The 15330-nt window shown below is 40.9% G+C and overlaps 1 protein-coding gene across 1 annotated transcript in view; it reads right to left on the bottom strand.

Annotated features, from left to right (window-relative positions):
- MRC1 (mannose receptor C-type 1) overlaps positions 1-15330 on the bottom strand; it is an 89432-nt gene that overhangs the window by 58760 nt on the left and 15342 nt on the right. The window contains exons 3-7 of the mRNA XM_069729515.1: positions 14063-14236; positions 3539-3700; positions 3103-3216; positions 2093-2236; positions 1670-1852 (exon numbers count right to left, since the gene is read on the bottom strand). Coding sequence (XP_069585616.1) covers positions 1670-1852; positions 2093-2236; positions 3103-3216; positions 3539-3700; positions 14063-14236 — 777 coding nt within the window. The remainder of the gene's footprint in view (positions 1-1669; positions 1853-2092; positions 2237-3102; positions 3217-3538; positions 3701-14062; positions 14237-15330) is intronic.

Below are 15330 nucleotides of genomic sequence, written 5' to 3'. Positions count from 1 at the left end.
CAGATCCATGAAATGGTGGAATCCGGCGATGGATTCCATTTTTTTAACTGAGCATGCTGCGCTTTTTTTGGATCCTATTAGCCAGCCCCCCTTGTCGGATATGTAGAAAAAACGAATCTGTCGCATCAGTTTTTCACATTCTGCGATCCGTTGAGCCAACGGATCATGAATGACGGCAAAAAACTGATGTGTGAAAGGGGCCTAACCTACAGTTACTCTAAAATCAAAATTTAGTAGAAACCTTTATGTAGGGGAGAGATGAGTGTACAATTTAACGAGAGTCAATTTCTTCTTGCATATATTGCAAAAGATTGCATAAGCAGGGAAAGATGACATGACCTTGGATGAGCTTTCCCGTAATGCCAAGTAGTTATCACTTGACATAGTATAGCACTTCCTATCAAGAGGGAACTATCATAACTTGCATAAAAGCAGAAGCAGGAAATGCAGCAGCTATTTTATGGTGAATATCGATATTGAGAGAACGTCAACAATAGAGATAGGGAGAGAAAAAACACTGAATAAACTATACAGATAGTCTGTGTAACAGCACAAAAATAAGATTGGTATGTGAGAAAAGCTGGTGAATTTGAATTTTAAATGTTCCGTCTATCTTTAGTATAAGGATTGTCAAGATTATACAATATCGGCATAGTTAGCAGTAGATATACATTTGTTGGCTGTCTTTAAAAAAATTAAAAAATACTACGTTTTTCAAGCCAAAATGGGTGAGATTACTTAAACTTACTCAAAAGTTAGCATTCCCATATGGGTTTGACTGTTTCTGGGCCATCTTGGGATTTACACTTCTTATTTTGCATATGCAAATTGTCTCTTCAGAGAGGAATAGGAGTAGAACTCTAGTGCCACCTATTGGAAGTAGCAATCCTAACAGTCAATGTTGACCCTTTAACGAGCCTTGTCACATGACGTAGGATAAAAGCCAAACCAGAATCTCAATTTGCAGACACTGTGCTTCAGGGTACTGCCCCTCGTCAGTGCAAAGTGGAGATCTGGTTTAGCCAATCAGCCAAACCAGATCTCCACTTTGCACTGATGAGGGGCAGTACCCCTAAACACAGTGTCTGCAAATTGAGATTCTGGTTTGGCTATTATCCTAAGTGATGTGACAAGGCTCGTTAAAGGGTCAACATTGACTGTTAGGATTGCTACTTCCAATAGGTGGCACTAGAGTTCTAGTTCTCTTCCTCTCTGAAGAGACAATTTACATATTTCCCAGAGGAGCATTGCGGCTTTAAGTCTCCTCACCTTGAAATGCTTAACATGTCACTCTCCGCGAGGAGAAACAATATATTTTGCATATAGTGATCTTGGCAAATATATGATGGCTCATGCTTAGGATTCCTGACCCCAAATGCAGAATAAGGTGGTAATAGCACTTACTGGTGGGCTACAATCCCTTTTTTTGCCCGCACTGTTGTATCTGGAATGATGGCAGTGATCCAGTGCCCCCTTTTGTTGATCACCTGAGGTACTGGGAGGTGAGACCCCCACCAATTACACTGCTATGGGGATGTTTATAATAGATCATCACTGTAAAATCCTCAAAAACTCCATTGAGTTGTATTATATTGTGTGATGACCTATTCAAACAAAGTTAGTGACCTACTACCGTTCTGCTATCTGTACCTACGCAAAAACTACTTACCAAACTCAAACTGTGATGTAATAAAGCTCGATTCTTCGATATTGTGCAAACTTGCAAGATCCCCCTCTTCTCTTCTGCAAGATAACATGGCGTCTTTCCAAATTCTAGACTCTTTAATCAACGTATAACAGTATCCATTATAGGGTATCCAGGAGGCCGGGCAATTGATGGGGTCATTAATACCTGCAACAAGATATGAGACCATGTATGACCCCTACATACACATAATACCATAGTTGGGTGTAATTTTTGATATTATAATCAAGGTTTTTTTTTAAGGGGTTGTTCAGGCTTTTCACCAAAGTCTACAGTTGCGCTGTACAGATTCTCCAGTACCAGCAGCGAGACTGAGCGGTCATGTGGCCGCAAGTATTTGATATGTATACAAATGCATGGACATTTGTCTGCAATTTATTTTCATACCTGAAGGTGGAACATAAGAAGCAGAACTGTTCCCTTTTTTACAGATGTATCCCAATTTTTGGCCGCACTCCTTGCTTTCCCATTTGCCACTTTTTCCAGGATTAAGAGCTACACAGTTTATGCCAGGTTCTGTTGATGGATTTCCTGCAGCAAATGACAAAATGCTTGCGTCACATGAACATAATCTCATCAGATGGCTAACTGAATTTCCAAGAATGCCCATCTCCCTGAATCTGATGTACTTTTGGTGCCAAGGTCCTTAAAGGAGTATTCTCATGTTATTAATTTGCTTTAGTTAGTTACACATCATGAAAATAAGCAAGTTTGTAACTGATTTGCTTTTTCTATCTATTTTCATTCTTCTGCCATGAGAGCTTTCATCTTACATAGTGTACAGCTTGATTACAAAAAGCTCGGCCACTAGAGCCTGATGGAATATGTACTGTAGTTACGATCCAGGAAATGAGTTAACTCCTAACACCACAGTCACCTCTCTCCAGGATATTTTTTTATACAGCGTTTAGTTGCTCCCTCCTTACCTGTCGATCTCAGCTCCTGACAAGTTATTGTTACAAATCTTCTAAAATCTGCAGCCCACACCATTGGCAGCATCCAGAGCAGTTCTCCTAATCATGGCTCTCACTTTCCTGAGCTATTTGCCTGTTAAAATTCCCTACTATATCAATGTCTAAATATAGTGATGATAGTAGGGACTAATAGCTGAATGTAGAGTAGAACTATGAAGTTCAGGATACTCTATATTCTCCTAATGCTACTCATAAGAAATTTTACTCGAAGAAGAGTGCCACCCCAACACACCTAGAAACAAGGAAATAAGAGACAGCTTGAGAATAACCCTACAAGACATGACCCTACACACTGGACAACAAGTTCCTAAGGTAAAATATGGACCTGTGCCAGTATACAATGTAATATAATGATTCATCCTATTTCGAGACAAAATAATTGTTCGTTATAAATTATCATCCAAATTTAAAGTCAATATTCACCTGGAAGCCAGTTCAGATACCGAAATGGACCTCCACCTTCCCATCTCCAGCCAGCATTAAAGTCCAGACTATTGAGCCCAGTCCATAGGACTGCAGTTAGGGTATTTGTTAAACCTATCAAATAAAAGTGATTAACATAACTAATTAAATTACATACAGTACAGCTCTAATAAATAGCTTGCACGTTATCAACCACAGATGTAGATATCAACCTAAAAACTTTAAACTCCGTGGAAAGCTCCATTGGTAACACCATTGTAAAAAAAAATTGGTCCAGTGCGCAAAATGGACACTTCTTCATTTGTGTGTTCTAATGGGAATAGTGGGAAAACTGTTTTGGGTCGATGTTTAAATCACTCATCATACATGTGATTGTGGCTCGATTTGTGCAGATATCTCATGTATCCCTTCCGATTCTTTTTTTTTTGGTTCCTACCTGAGATGAATGATTGTTCATGCAGCTCGGTTATACTCAGCAGTTCTGCATCTTGTTGCTGGCAGCTTCTCCTGGCTTGGTACCAAGTGAGGGCGGAATCGGAGTTAATCTGATAGTTGACGCCAGTAACGGAATCTGTCGTCCACCAGCCGTCAGACAAAGCTAAGACAAAACATTGAGCGTTTTATTAAGAGTTTCCCTCATTCTGTCCTATCATTTATGATTTTAAAGTCTCGTTTATAATACCTGGTGCCAAGTTCTTTTGCTAACTGCAGACCATGCCATTGCTATAGTGCCCAAAGTAAATGGACTGCATCACAATTTTTTAGTGGATAGTGAGACTATATGAAGGGATCCTTGCCTTATAGGTCCTATACCTTAAATCAGGGGTCCCCAACCTGTAGCTCGGGAGCCACATGTGGCTCGCGGTCCCATGAATTGTAGCTTGCGGCTGTCTGCTACACCTGGAACAATTGCACTAAGCTGGCAAACAGTTATGAAGAGCACATCTGAAAATGGTGAATTTTGTGGGCAGCCCTGCACAGAAGAGCAGATCTGGATGCACATATACTGGTCTTAGGGGTTTTGAGATGATTTAAGTATGGTACGCTGGAGTCAAGATGACACCACCTGTCAGATGAGATGTTTGAAGCTGGATGTGACAGTGTCTTGGAAGTGCTTTATAGGAGGATACAGAATGGGGGTATTATAGGAACCCATGGATCTTTGTATACTGCTTTGGGGTGATTGATTTTTTGTGGAAAAGCTTTGGTTCCCATTATTGTGAGGGGGGCGGGAGCTGAATGTGGCTCGCGACCCTCTCTCAAGGTTGGATGTGGCTCACGACCCGCTCTCAAGGCTGGATGTGGCTCACGACCCTCTCTCAAGGCTGGATGTGGCTCACGACCCTCTCTCAAGGCTGGATGTGGCTCACGACCCTCTCTCAAGGCTGGATGTGGCTCTCAAGGTCAGAAACATTGGGGACTTCTGCCTTAAATGATTCTGTCAGTAGAATAAGCCCTCCTAAGCCGTCTATATGGGCATGCACGTCATAAAAAGTTTAGAAAAAATTATACCTTGATGTCTGCAATCCAATGTCTTATTCCAGAGAAATCTACATTTTTCTTAATATTTAAATGTTAAGATCTATGAGCCGGACATAGATCTCCTGGAGAATCTGCCTCCAGAGCTTATTGTAAATGAAAGGGGATGTTAACAGTGTGAGACTTGTAGATCAGGAAAGAAGACTGTCATTCGTTACATGTTGCCCCCTTTCATTTAAAATAAATTCTGGAGGCAGATTTTCAGGGAGATCTGTGTCCCGCCCATAGATCTCAACAGCAATTTCTGCATATTAAGAAAAAAATTGGCTATCTATGGCATAAAACCTTGTCTGACAGATATCAAGGCATCATTTTATTCAACTTCATATGGCCTTCATAGCCATATAGATAATTAGGAGAGTTTATCCTTCTGACAGATTTCCTTTAAGCAAATGAGGATCTCAGAAATGAACTCAATCAATAAGCACTAAATATGTTCCGAGTGGTTAGGACTGTTGTGGTGTTAACAGCACTAAGTGACCCTATTTTACTTTGCTCCTGCATTTTTTACAATCTCCCATGGGCATAACTTAATTATCCTGGGGCTCAGGGCAAACTTTGATTAATGGCTTCACACTCTATTGATTTAACAGCATTCACGTATGACAAGATTACTCTTTATAATATTATTGAATTGATGTAGAATCATCATTCTCGTACCATAATGTATGAAACTCTTTGGGTCGCATTCACCGTGCATGTCCTATTTTTCTTTAAAAAGAAAAAGGAACAAACCTTCCAGCTGCATGGTTACATTATCCTCTCATCTACTGTTTCTCAGACCTTACTATAAACCAATGTGCAGTTTTTTGATGAGGTATGGCATACTTCCCAAGCTCCTCAGATTCAGCAGAACAGTCCTGCTATCAGAGGACATGACATTGGACATCGCTTTATCCGGGAAGATGTTCTCCTGTGTGGAAGTGCACTTGTATCTCTCTTATTGTAAAAGGCAGGAACATCTAAAGGTCAGTTTTGTGATGATACTGGGGACAATGTGGCTACCATAGCACACCACCCATACCTCATGTACATGTTTAACTTTTGGCCGTGAGGTTGGCCACCGCTGATCTGGCTGGTAGTACCCCCGAAGACGCTCGAGAAACCATTATTTAAACTAATGACCATCATCATGATACTATTCTTTTCTTTTCACAAATATTTTAAAGTATCTTCCATTTGCCATAATGCTCATTACATTATCTAGACATGAGTAGCAGGGCATAACCACATAACCAAATTTAGATACAGAGATATTCATTCTATAACGCTATTGTAATATAAAAAATATATATTTTAATAGGTATAAGATAAAACAGTAGCGAAGTTATATGAGCAAAATGGTATAAGACAAAAAAATGCAGAGAAAAAATCAAAAAATCTATAAATTAAAGCAAATGCTAATGAAGTGACTAAGCACCCATATATACCATATAAAGGTATTATGCTTGCTAATAACCCTGATGAAGAGGGCTAGAGCCCTTGAAACGCGTTGGTTTACTGCCCGTATCGCATCTATCTTCTCTGGCTCCGTAGCTCGGTGACGTCACCTATAGCTCCGCCAACCACCCTTTACCGCCACCTCGCTGTTGCTTCCGGCCGGAGCGCACGAGGTTTTCGCGGTCTAGCGGCTCCTGCCGCTACGTCTCTCCCAGCTGACCGCACCATCACAGTGGCACGCCCGCTACCCCAGGGATCACGGCATTCCGCCATTAAGGAAAGCAGTGAGTACATCCTGATCACACATGTATGCACACAACTTGTGGAATCAGCAGAATAAATATATCTAGTGTATTAGGAAAGGCTCTGTCCAAACCTATACATATGTAACATTCATCTTGATTACAGCAAAATTTAACCAGCTCAACAGTATCCCATTTCTGCAAAGTCCATATTGTCCCACTATTCCTCTGTATCCTAAGTGAGTATGACCAACATCATTGAATTCACTATATTTATACCAATCTAGATCATAAAACCATAAAGATTGCAAATCTGTTTAAACAGGAAGGATCGTTAAAACCCAAGGAAATAACTATTCCCAGCTGTAACAGAAGGAATTGTGAATGCGCATCTACACAAATCACGCAAAGTGAGTAAGAACCAACACTCACACATACGTTTTTACCATCTCATTCTTTTTTTGCAAACCCAATAAATAAAAAGAGCACACATTTGCTTTTTCATTTCTTTAAGATCCTACTACAACCTCAAAACAGGTTCTACACGTAACCACCTATGGCAAAAAAAACAGTAAGTGCCTTGAACCTATACATTTCTTTTCTCTCATACCAATTGCTATAGCCCTTTTGCATTGTCCCTTTTGTGTAGATAGCGCAGGTGAAATTCACGCATTAACTAGTTTGGCTGGGTTCACATTACGTCCAGACAGTCCGTTAGACGGACTACGTTACACCGTGGAATAAACGCGGTGTAACATAGTCCGTTACGGCCGCCATTGACAACAATGTTGGGCGCATCGCTAACGCATGCTCACAATGGGCGTGCACTAGGGATGTGCCGTCATTGAGTGATGGACCCGGACACGCGGGCTGCAGCGTTTCCGGCTCTATCTGCGCTAGCATGGTGCCAAAGACGGCACTTGCGTTACAGCAGCCCGTTTAACGTATGTGTTGAACGGGCTGCTGTAACGCAGTGTGAACTTAGCCTTATACATACTCAACAGGTCCACACAGAACCTGTTACAATGAACAGCAGCACTCTACACTGAGCACTTAGTTCTTTTTTTTCCCCCTTTCTGGGAATTATCTAGACTGCCAGTGTTTCTTCCATTTCTATCATTAAAAAATGCGGCTTGGGGACCCCTGTATTCTTGATAGCCAGCCTTGCTGAAGTAGAGAGCTGAGGGTTGCTTCCCATAGTTGTGTGTTCTGCCTTGCGCAAATACAGGGGGACCCACACTGTCTTTATTTTTTTTCAATTATTTATTTACAGTGCAGGAGCCGGCTGATGAATACTTTCATCAGCCGCTCCTGCTCTCACTTTTATCAGCGGTAGCAGGCGTCAGCTGATGGGAGCAGTAGTCCCATCAGCCGACAACAGTGTCTGGAGGTAAACTTTAAACATCTGATCACAGCTGCGCGCTCACGCTGTTATTTGACAGCATGGGAACGTGGCGGTTTGACCGGCAGTGATGATTTTACCGCCGATCAGAAGCGGTGTTTGCCGCGCTGTCATGCTAAAACTTCTTTTGCAGGAAAAACAAGAACTCCAGCATTTAAAAGACGCTGTGTGCACATATCCTAACAGTTTATCTCTAGGTGTGAGAGGTGGCAGCAGTGCAGCAATCAGTTGATCATCATTTTGGTTACATTTTAAAATAGGATTTTGTTTGTCAAACTGCCATATTAAGATTAACAGTCAAATCTGGTGTTAAGAGTAATTGTAAAAGTATTTAGCATATATATTTAGCATATACCCTTTAAATATAAAATATTAGTGGCAATCAAGTGGGGCCTTACTACTGAAAAAACACACTCAAAACACATAAGAAGCACAAGAGCAAAAATAAAGTGAGACTTTTACAGTTTTATTTTCTGCAGCCAAAGATTAGTTAAAATTGAAGCCCTACAAAATTCAAGCCGCAACCAATTATCTAGTAGTTCTCTGTGCAAGAGGAGGAAACTACAATGACATTCTGACACGTGAAAGGATTTCTTTTTTATCGACTATTGTTTATGCCGACCTCTTTCCTTGGATATAATCAGGCCAGCTAAGCATGCACGGAGGAGAACAGGAAAAAGGAAGCTACTCGCTTTCTAACTGGACCTGAAGGTCACTTCCTTCATTGATAGAAAAACAGCCTTCAGCGAAGTTTCATCGTACCAAAGGCAGAATGTAAGGTAGTAGTTATACTTTGTGGTTTTGAAATAATTAAATACAAATTCTAAAGAAGAAAGAAAGTGAGAAAGAAAGAAAGAAAGAAAGAAAGAAAGAAAGAAAGAAAGAAAGAAAGAAAGAAAGAAAGAAAGATAGAAAGAAAGAAAGAAAGAAAGAAAGAAAATGAGAGAAAAAGAAATAATATTCTAAAAGTATAAGAAAAAGAAAGAAAGCGAGAGAGAAAGTGAGAGAAAGTAGAGAGAGAAAGAAAGAAAGAGAAATCGTGTTCTAATGATATAAGAAAGAAAGAAAGAAAGAGAAAGAAAGGAAGAAAGAAAAAAAAGAGGGAGAAAGAAAGAAAACAAAATAAAAAAAGGAGAAAGGAAGGAAGAAAGAAGGAAAGAAAGAAAGAAAGAAAGAAAGAAAGAAAGAAAGAAAGAAAGAAAGAAAGAAAGAAAGAAAAAGAGGAAGAAAGAAAACAAAGGAAAACAGAAAATGAGAGAGAAAGAAAAAGCGGAATATAAAAATAAAGACAGAAAGAAATAGAAAACACGCGTGAGAAAGAAAGAGAGAGATAAAGGAAAAAAGAAAAATAAAGAATAAAAGAAATCTAGAAAGAAAGAAAACATAGAGAGTGAGAGATAGTAAACCACACCTCCTTTTTGTTTTACAAAGTTCCCAAAGTTTTGAGCGTTTGTAATAATAAAAGAAAAAAACCCCCCCACAAAATAACAGGGTGTTGTTGTATTTGTATTGACCTGGAGAATCATGTCACCCATTTATTTTTATAGCATAAATAATGTCGTTAAAGCAAAAAACAGTTACTGAATTTTTTTCACCATTTCACCTAATTTTGCTCAATGCATTATATGGTAAAATGAATGGTATTAATAAAGCTATGCCGACTGAAAAATAGGAAATTATGTCTCAAAAACGAATGGGCAAATTTGAAAATTAGGCTAAGTTCACACTTGCGTGTGGCTGGTCTGCGTATGGTTGCGTAGTTCCTCCATTAATATCCGCCTACACTCCGCCTACTTCCGCATGTGCCCCAATGTTAAACATAGGTACGCAGGACGATGCAGGATACATGCGGAAGTAGGTGGAGCGTAAGTGGAGCTTAAAGGGAACCTGTCACCCCGAAAATCGCGGGTGAGGTAAGCCCACCGGCATCAGGGGCTTATCTACAGCATTCGGTAATGCTGTAGATAAGCCCCCTATATATCCTAAAAGATAAGAAAAAGATGTTAGATTATACTCATCCAGGGGCGGTCCCGCTACTGGTCCGGGTCCGGCGCCTCCCATCTTATTACGATGACGTCCTCTTCTTGTCTTCATGCTGCGGCTCCGGCGCAGGCGTACTTTGTCCTGTTGAGGAAAGTACTGCAGTGCGCAGGTGCTGGGCCTCTCTGACCTTTCCCAGCGCTTGCGCACTGCAGTACTTTGCTCTGCCCTCAACAGGGCAGGCAAAGTACGTCTGCGCCGGAGCCGCGGCAGGAAGACAAGAAGAGGACGTCATCGTAAGAAGATAGGAGGCCCCAGACCGGACCGCGATGCCCATCGGACCGGACCGCAGCGGGACCGCCCCTGGGTGAGTATAATCTAACCTCTTCTTCTCATCTTTTAGGATACATCGGGGGCTTATCTACAGCATTCCAGAATGCTGTAGATAAGCCCCTGATGCCGGTGGGCCACCTCACCCACGATTTTCGGGGTGACAGGTTTCCTTTAAGGGAGGAACCGCAGCCATACGCAGACCTCCCACATGCAAATGTGAACCCGGCCTTAGAGAGAGAATTTTTAAAATTTTTGAACTGGGAAAAGGGGATGATTTCAACTTTTATATATTTCTTTTGTATTGTTTAAAACATTTAAAGCGAATCTATCACCGGGTTTTTGCTACCTAATCCGAGATCAGCATAATATGAGGGCCAAGACCCTGATTCCTGCAATGTGTCACTTACTGGGCAGCTTGCTGTACCTTTGATAAATTCATAGTTTTATCAGCAAGAAACGGTCAATAAAGAACTAGTAATCCTGCTGCTGTGTAGTGCAACCTAACCCTCCCCACTGATTGGAACCTTACTGCCTATGCAGAGTGTACACAGAAAGCTACCAATCAGTGGTGTGGGCGGGGTTATACAGAGCTCAGCATTCAGAAAACTGCTTGATCTTCAGCAGAGAAAACTTTTTATCAAAACTACAGCAAGCAGCCAGGTCAGGGTCCGGGTCTCTACCCCAACATCATGCTGTTCTCAGATGGGGTAGAAAAAACATAGTGACAAATTCCCTTTAAAAATAAACTTATCCAAAGTTGGAGACTAATTGTAACTATTTTTTTAAGTTACAGTGGAAAATCAGTCCCTGTACCTGCTATCAGCATTACAGACCTGATAAAAGCCCCAACTATTGTTTCATGGGATTATTACAGTACAACATTTCTGAGCTCCATATATTTACATGCCAGGAAGGTAGAGATGGTGATAAACCATCTGGACATTCTTTATCGGGAGATTCTTGTTACTCTGCATTTCCATATATCAATCCGTCTTTAGAATTTTTTTTCTGCAACTACTTTACATTACGAGCACAGTTCTTCATGTTACATGTGGTATTCTTACCCAATTAAATAGGTAAAAAAAAAAAAAACAGACACAACGAAAAACTAAGGACAAGCCGTGCTGCAATCGTACGAAAAGATATCCTAAGGCTAATCCTGTTCTCTCCTATGCAATATTTGGCAATGACTGGAAAAAGATAAAAATAAACAAAGAGTAAATAAAAAGTGATATAGTAAACTACAGTAAATGATCTTCAGAATAGTGGGATCTTAAAAAAAAACATCATTAGAGGCGGAAACTTGCTGATATGTAGGAAATATGGAAACACAGTAGTCTGGATCTCTTGTTGACAGATACATTACTCGAGGTGGGTGACCGGAGCAGATGTTTAATGTTATGCCGGTAATGAGCATTGTCCGAGCCTAAAATAACAACCGTATCACAAGGCAAGTGCTGATGCGCTCCTCAGACAAAAAAGAAAAGAGAAAAATGTTCAAATTGTTACTTTTCTTGAGTAAAATACCACTGACATGTGACGTTGCAAAACTGTTAAGGCTGTAAGCCAAGATATTTTGCATTTTCCAATATGTTATCCAATTCTCCTCCTGCATGTACTTGCCAATTGTGCAGGCGTCCAAGTTTTCTTCACCCGTCCCATTCATTATCACATAAGGTGTAGTGATGGGTGAGTATGCTCGTTACTCGAGTTTCTCCAAGCATGCTCCGAGTATTTCAGCGTGCTCGGAGATTAGTTTATGTCGCCGCAGCTGCATGATGTGTGGCTGCTAGACAGCCTGAATACATTTGGGAATTCCCTAACAAACAGGCAACCCCCACATGTATTCATCAAGCTGTCTAGCATCCGCAAATCATGCAGCTGCGGCGACATAAACTAAATCTCCGAGTACGCTGAACTACTCGGAGACCACCCGAGCATGCTCGGAGAAACTCGAGTAACGAGCATACTCGCTCATCACTAATAAGGTGCATCAAAGAGTACTTTTTAAGTAAATATGGGGTGGATCACATGATCTGCAATGCCTCCGGAGTGTGACGCAGCAGGAGATGGTGACGCACGTCGAGGGACAGCATCACTTTCCTTTATTCCCATTCTTATCACCTCCTTTTTACATTATAAACAAATCTCCCATTACACCTCATTCCCTCTTTTTCTGTTTGTCCTTTTCTCTTGGCCATCATTATTTACCCTCGCTCACTGCTGGCTCGCATGCACTGTCCCTCTACATGCGTCACGCGGCTGGATGTTTGCAATCGTGCTCTGCATTTCCGTTCAGCTGATGTGGCGGCCAATGGATACGCCCTCCTGTGAGACAGACTGCATATGCCACCAATCAGTGAGGGTTAGAATGTTAGGCCATATCAATTACTGGCTAAAGGGAACACACCCTGAATCCCCTGCTGGTCTGACATCAGTTTTGATGAAGGCTTGCACCAACATGCACATGGGTAATCTGTATTGAAATTTCTACTCATGCATCTTGTCTAATTGATGTGGATTTTTCCCTTAATTTATGCATTTAATGTATGGTAGATGATTGGATATATATATATATATATATATATATATATATATATATATATATACACTGTATATCATATTAAATACGTTATATATTTATATATATATATTTATATATATATATATTATTTATTTATATGGCACCATTGATTCCATGGTGCTGTACATGAGAAGAGGTTACATACAAGTTACAGATATCACTTACAGTGAACAAACTAACAATGACAGACTGATACAGAGGGGCGAGGACCCTGCCCTTGCGGGCTTACATTCTACAGGATGGTGGGGATGGAGACAATAGGTTGAGGGTTGTAGGAGCACCGGCGTTGGTGAGGTGGTAGCTTCAGTAGTGATGAGGCGGCAGCGGGGTCAGTGCAGGCTGTAGGCTTTCCTGAAGAGGTGGGTTTTCAGGTTCTGTCTGAAGGATCCGAATGTGGTTGATAGTCGGACGTGTTGGGGCAAAGAATTCCAGAGGATGGGGGATATTCTGGAGAAGTCTTGGAGGCGGTTGGGTGAGGAAGGAGAGAAGGAGGTCTTGGGAGGACCGGAGATTACGTGAGGGAAGATATTGGGAGATTAGTTCAGCGATATATGGAGGAGACAGGTTATGGATGGCTTTGTAGGTCAGTATTAGTAATTTGAACTGGATACGCTGAGGGAATGGGAGCCAGTGAAGAGATTTGCAGAGAAGGGAAGTGGAGGTGTAGCGAGGAGAGAGATGAATTATTCGGGCAGCAGAGTTAAGGATGGACTGGAGAGGTGCAAGGGTGTTAGCAGGGAGGCCACAGAAAAGGATGTTGCAGTAGTCAAGGCGGGAGATGATGAGGACATGCACAAGCATTTTAGTAGATTAACGGTTGAGGAAAGGACGGATTCTGGAGATATTTTTGAACTGAAGGCCACAGGAGGTGGTGAGAGCTTGGAAGTGCGGTTTGAAGGACAGGGCAGAGTCAAGGGTTACTCCGAGGCAGCGGACTACCGGTACGGGGGAAAGAGTGATGTCGTTAATTGTGATAGACAGGTCAGGTATGGAAGAACTATGAGATGGAAGAAAGATGATGAGTTCAGATTTGTCCACATTGAGTTTGAGAAAGCGAGAGGAGAAGAAGGAGGATATGACTGATAGACACTCCGGGATTCTGGACAGCAGAGAGGTGACGTCTGGGCCAGAAAGGTAGATCTGAGTGTCATCAGCATAAAGGTGGTACTGGAATCCATGGGACTTTATGAGTTGTCTCAGGCCAAGTGTGTAGATTGTGTGTAGATATACATACAACTATCAATCCCTGCTCTTTCCTACTGGGTTGTCACTCCACATATGTTTCTTTCACATCTAAACCTTTTTGTGTTCATTAACTAATAAAAATCATTTATATTCGATATTGGGCTAAGTATTATTTTTGGTAGGTTTTCGGTAAGTATTTATTCGTGAAACAAAGAACCAAAAAATTAAAAGTGTCAAGGCATCAATGTTACTTACATGTAGATGGGCAGAATCCATACAGTTTCTCCTTTTCGTATTCTGCTGTTGTTGAGCACCAATTCCTTCCATCCGATCGTCCGGCGGTTGTGCAGTCTGGATACCATTTGTTATCATACTTGAACGGGAAAACACAGGGCTGGCCATTCGCATTTCCTTTCAAAGTGTATTTGTCTGTGGAAGAGAAAATTTCTTATATTTATTATGTAATATGTAAATATAAAAGAATATAGAACACTAAAGATAAAATTACATATATATATTTAATATATAAAAATACTTATGTACAGTAAATGATAGATGCTTTATGGTCTATGATATATAGGCATAATATATAATAAATTCTAGATATGAAAAAAATCAAAGAATTAAATCATAATGGAGAAAATATAGTAAATACGGTAGTTATCCATGTAGTGAAGGGGTTTTCCACTTTAAGAAGTAGACATCAAACCCTTTTATATACTGTAATTAGCATACGAAATGAAGCAAGTACTCATCCTGTCTGAGTCCAGTGCTATTGCTCCAGGCTCAGTATTTTAGCAAAAGTTACAAACTTGGCTCTCCAGGGGCTGATGTGAAAAATGTATAAAGTTTATTTAATTACTCATTAAATCTAATCTATATATGGTGATGTTTCGGCCAGTCATTTGGGACTTCATCAGAACAGATGGCGACACAGTGTAACAAGAGGTTATGCTATGGGCTGATGCTTATCCCCTAAGCCAGAGTTGGGGAATCTTTTTCTACCAAGGGCCATTTGCATATTTGTATCATACTTTGGGGGCCATACAAATTATGTTTTAAGTCCGCCCACAAAATACTTCCTGACGCTAACACTGGTGTCAGGACGTAATCTTTTATTTCACAGGTCTCAGTGTTCAGTAGTGAACACAGAGCAAGAAGAAATTAATAGGCCGGCGGCCATCGAAATACAGCTGCCAGTCCGTGCACTGCGGTCCCCGGGAATCTACTCATATAAAAGGTAATCGAGGGCTGTAAATGGCCCGTGGGTCTGGGGTTCTGCACCCCTACCTTAAGCACTGCAAGCAGTTGAATCTTATTTTTATTTTTTGTTACACCGTGTCACAATGTTCTGATGAGGGAGAAATGACTGGTCGAAACGTCGCTGCATATACAGTGGAGTGCATGTGTGTAATGAAATAAACTTGATACAGTTTTCAGATCAACCCCTGGAGTGCCAAGTTCATCAATTTCATCAATTAGAAAAATTAACAGAAAAAGCCTGCAAAGGCTTCCTAAGCATT

This window comes from Ranitomeya imitator, chromosome 6 (assembly GCF_032444005.1).
Source record: "Ranitomeya imitator isolate aRanImi1 chromosome 6, aRanImi1.pri, whole genome shotgun sequence".
Classification (NCBI taxonomy): domain Eukaryota; kingdom Metazoa; phylum Chordata; class Amphibia; order Anura; family Dendrobatidae; genus Ranitomeya; species Ranitomeya imitator.
Note: the sequence above shows the minus strand (reverse complement) of the source record. Positions and strands in the feature narration are given on the sequence as shown.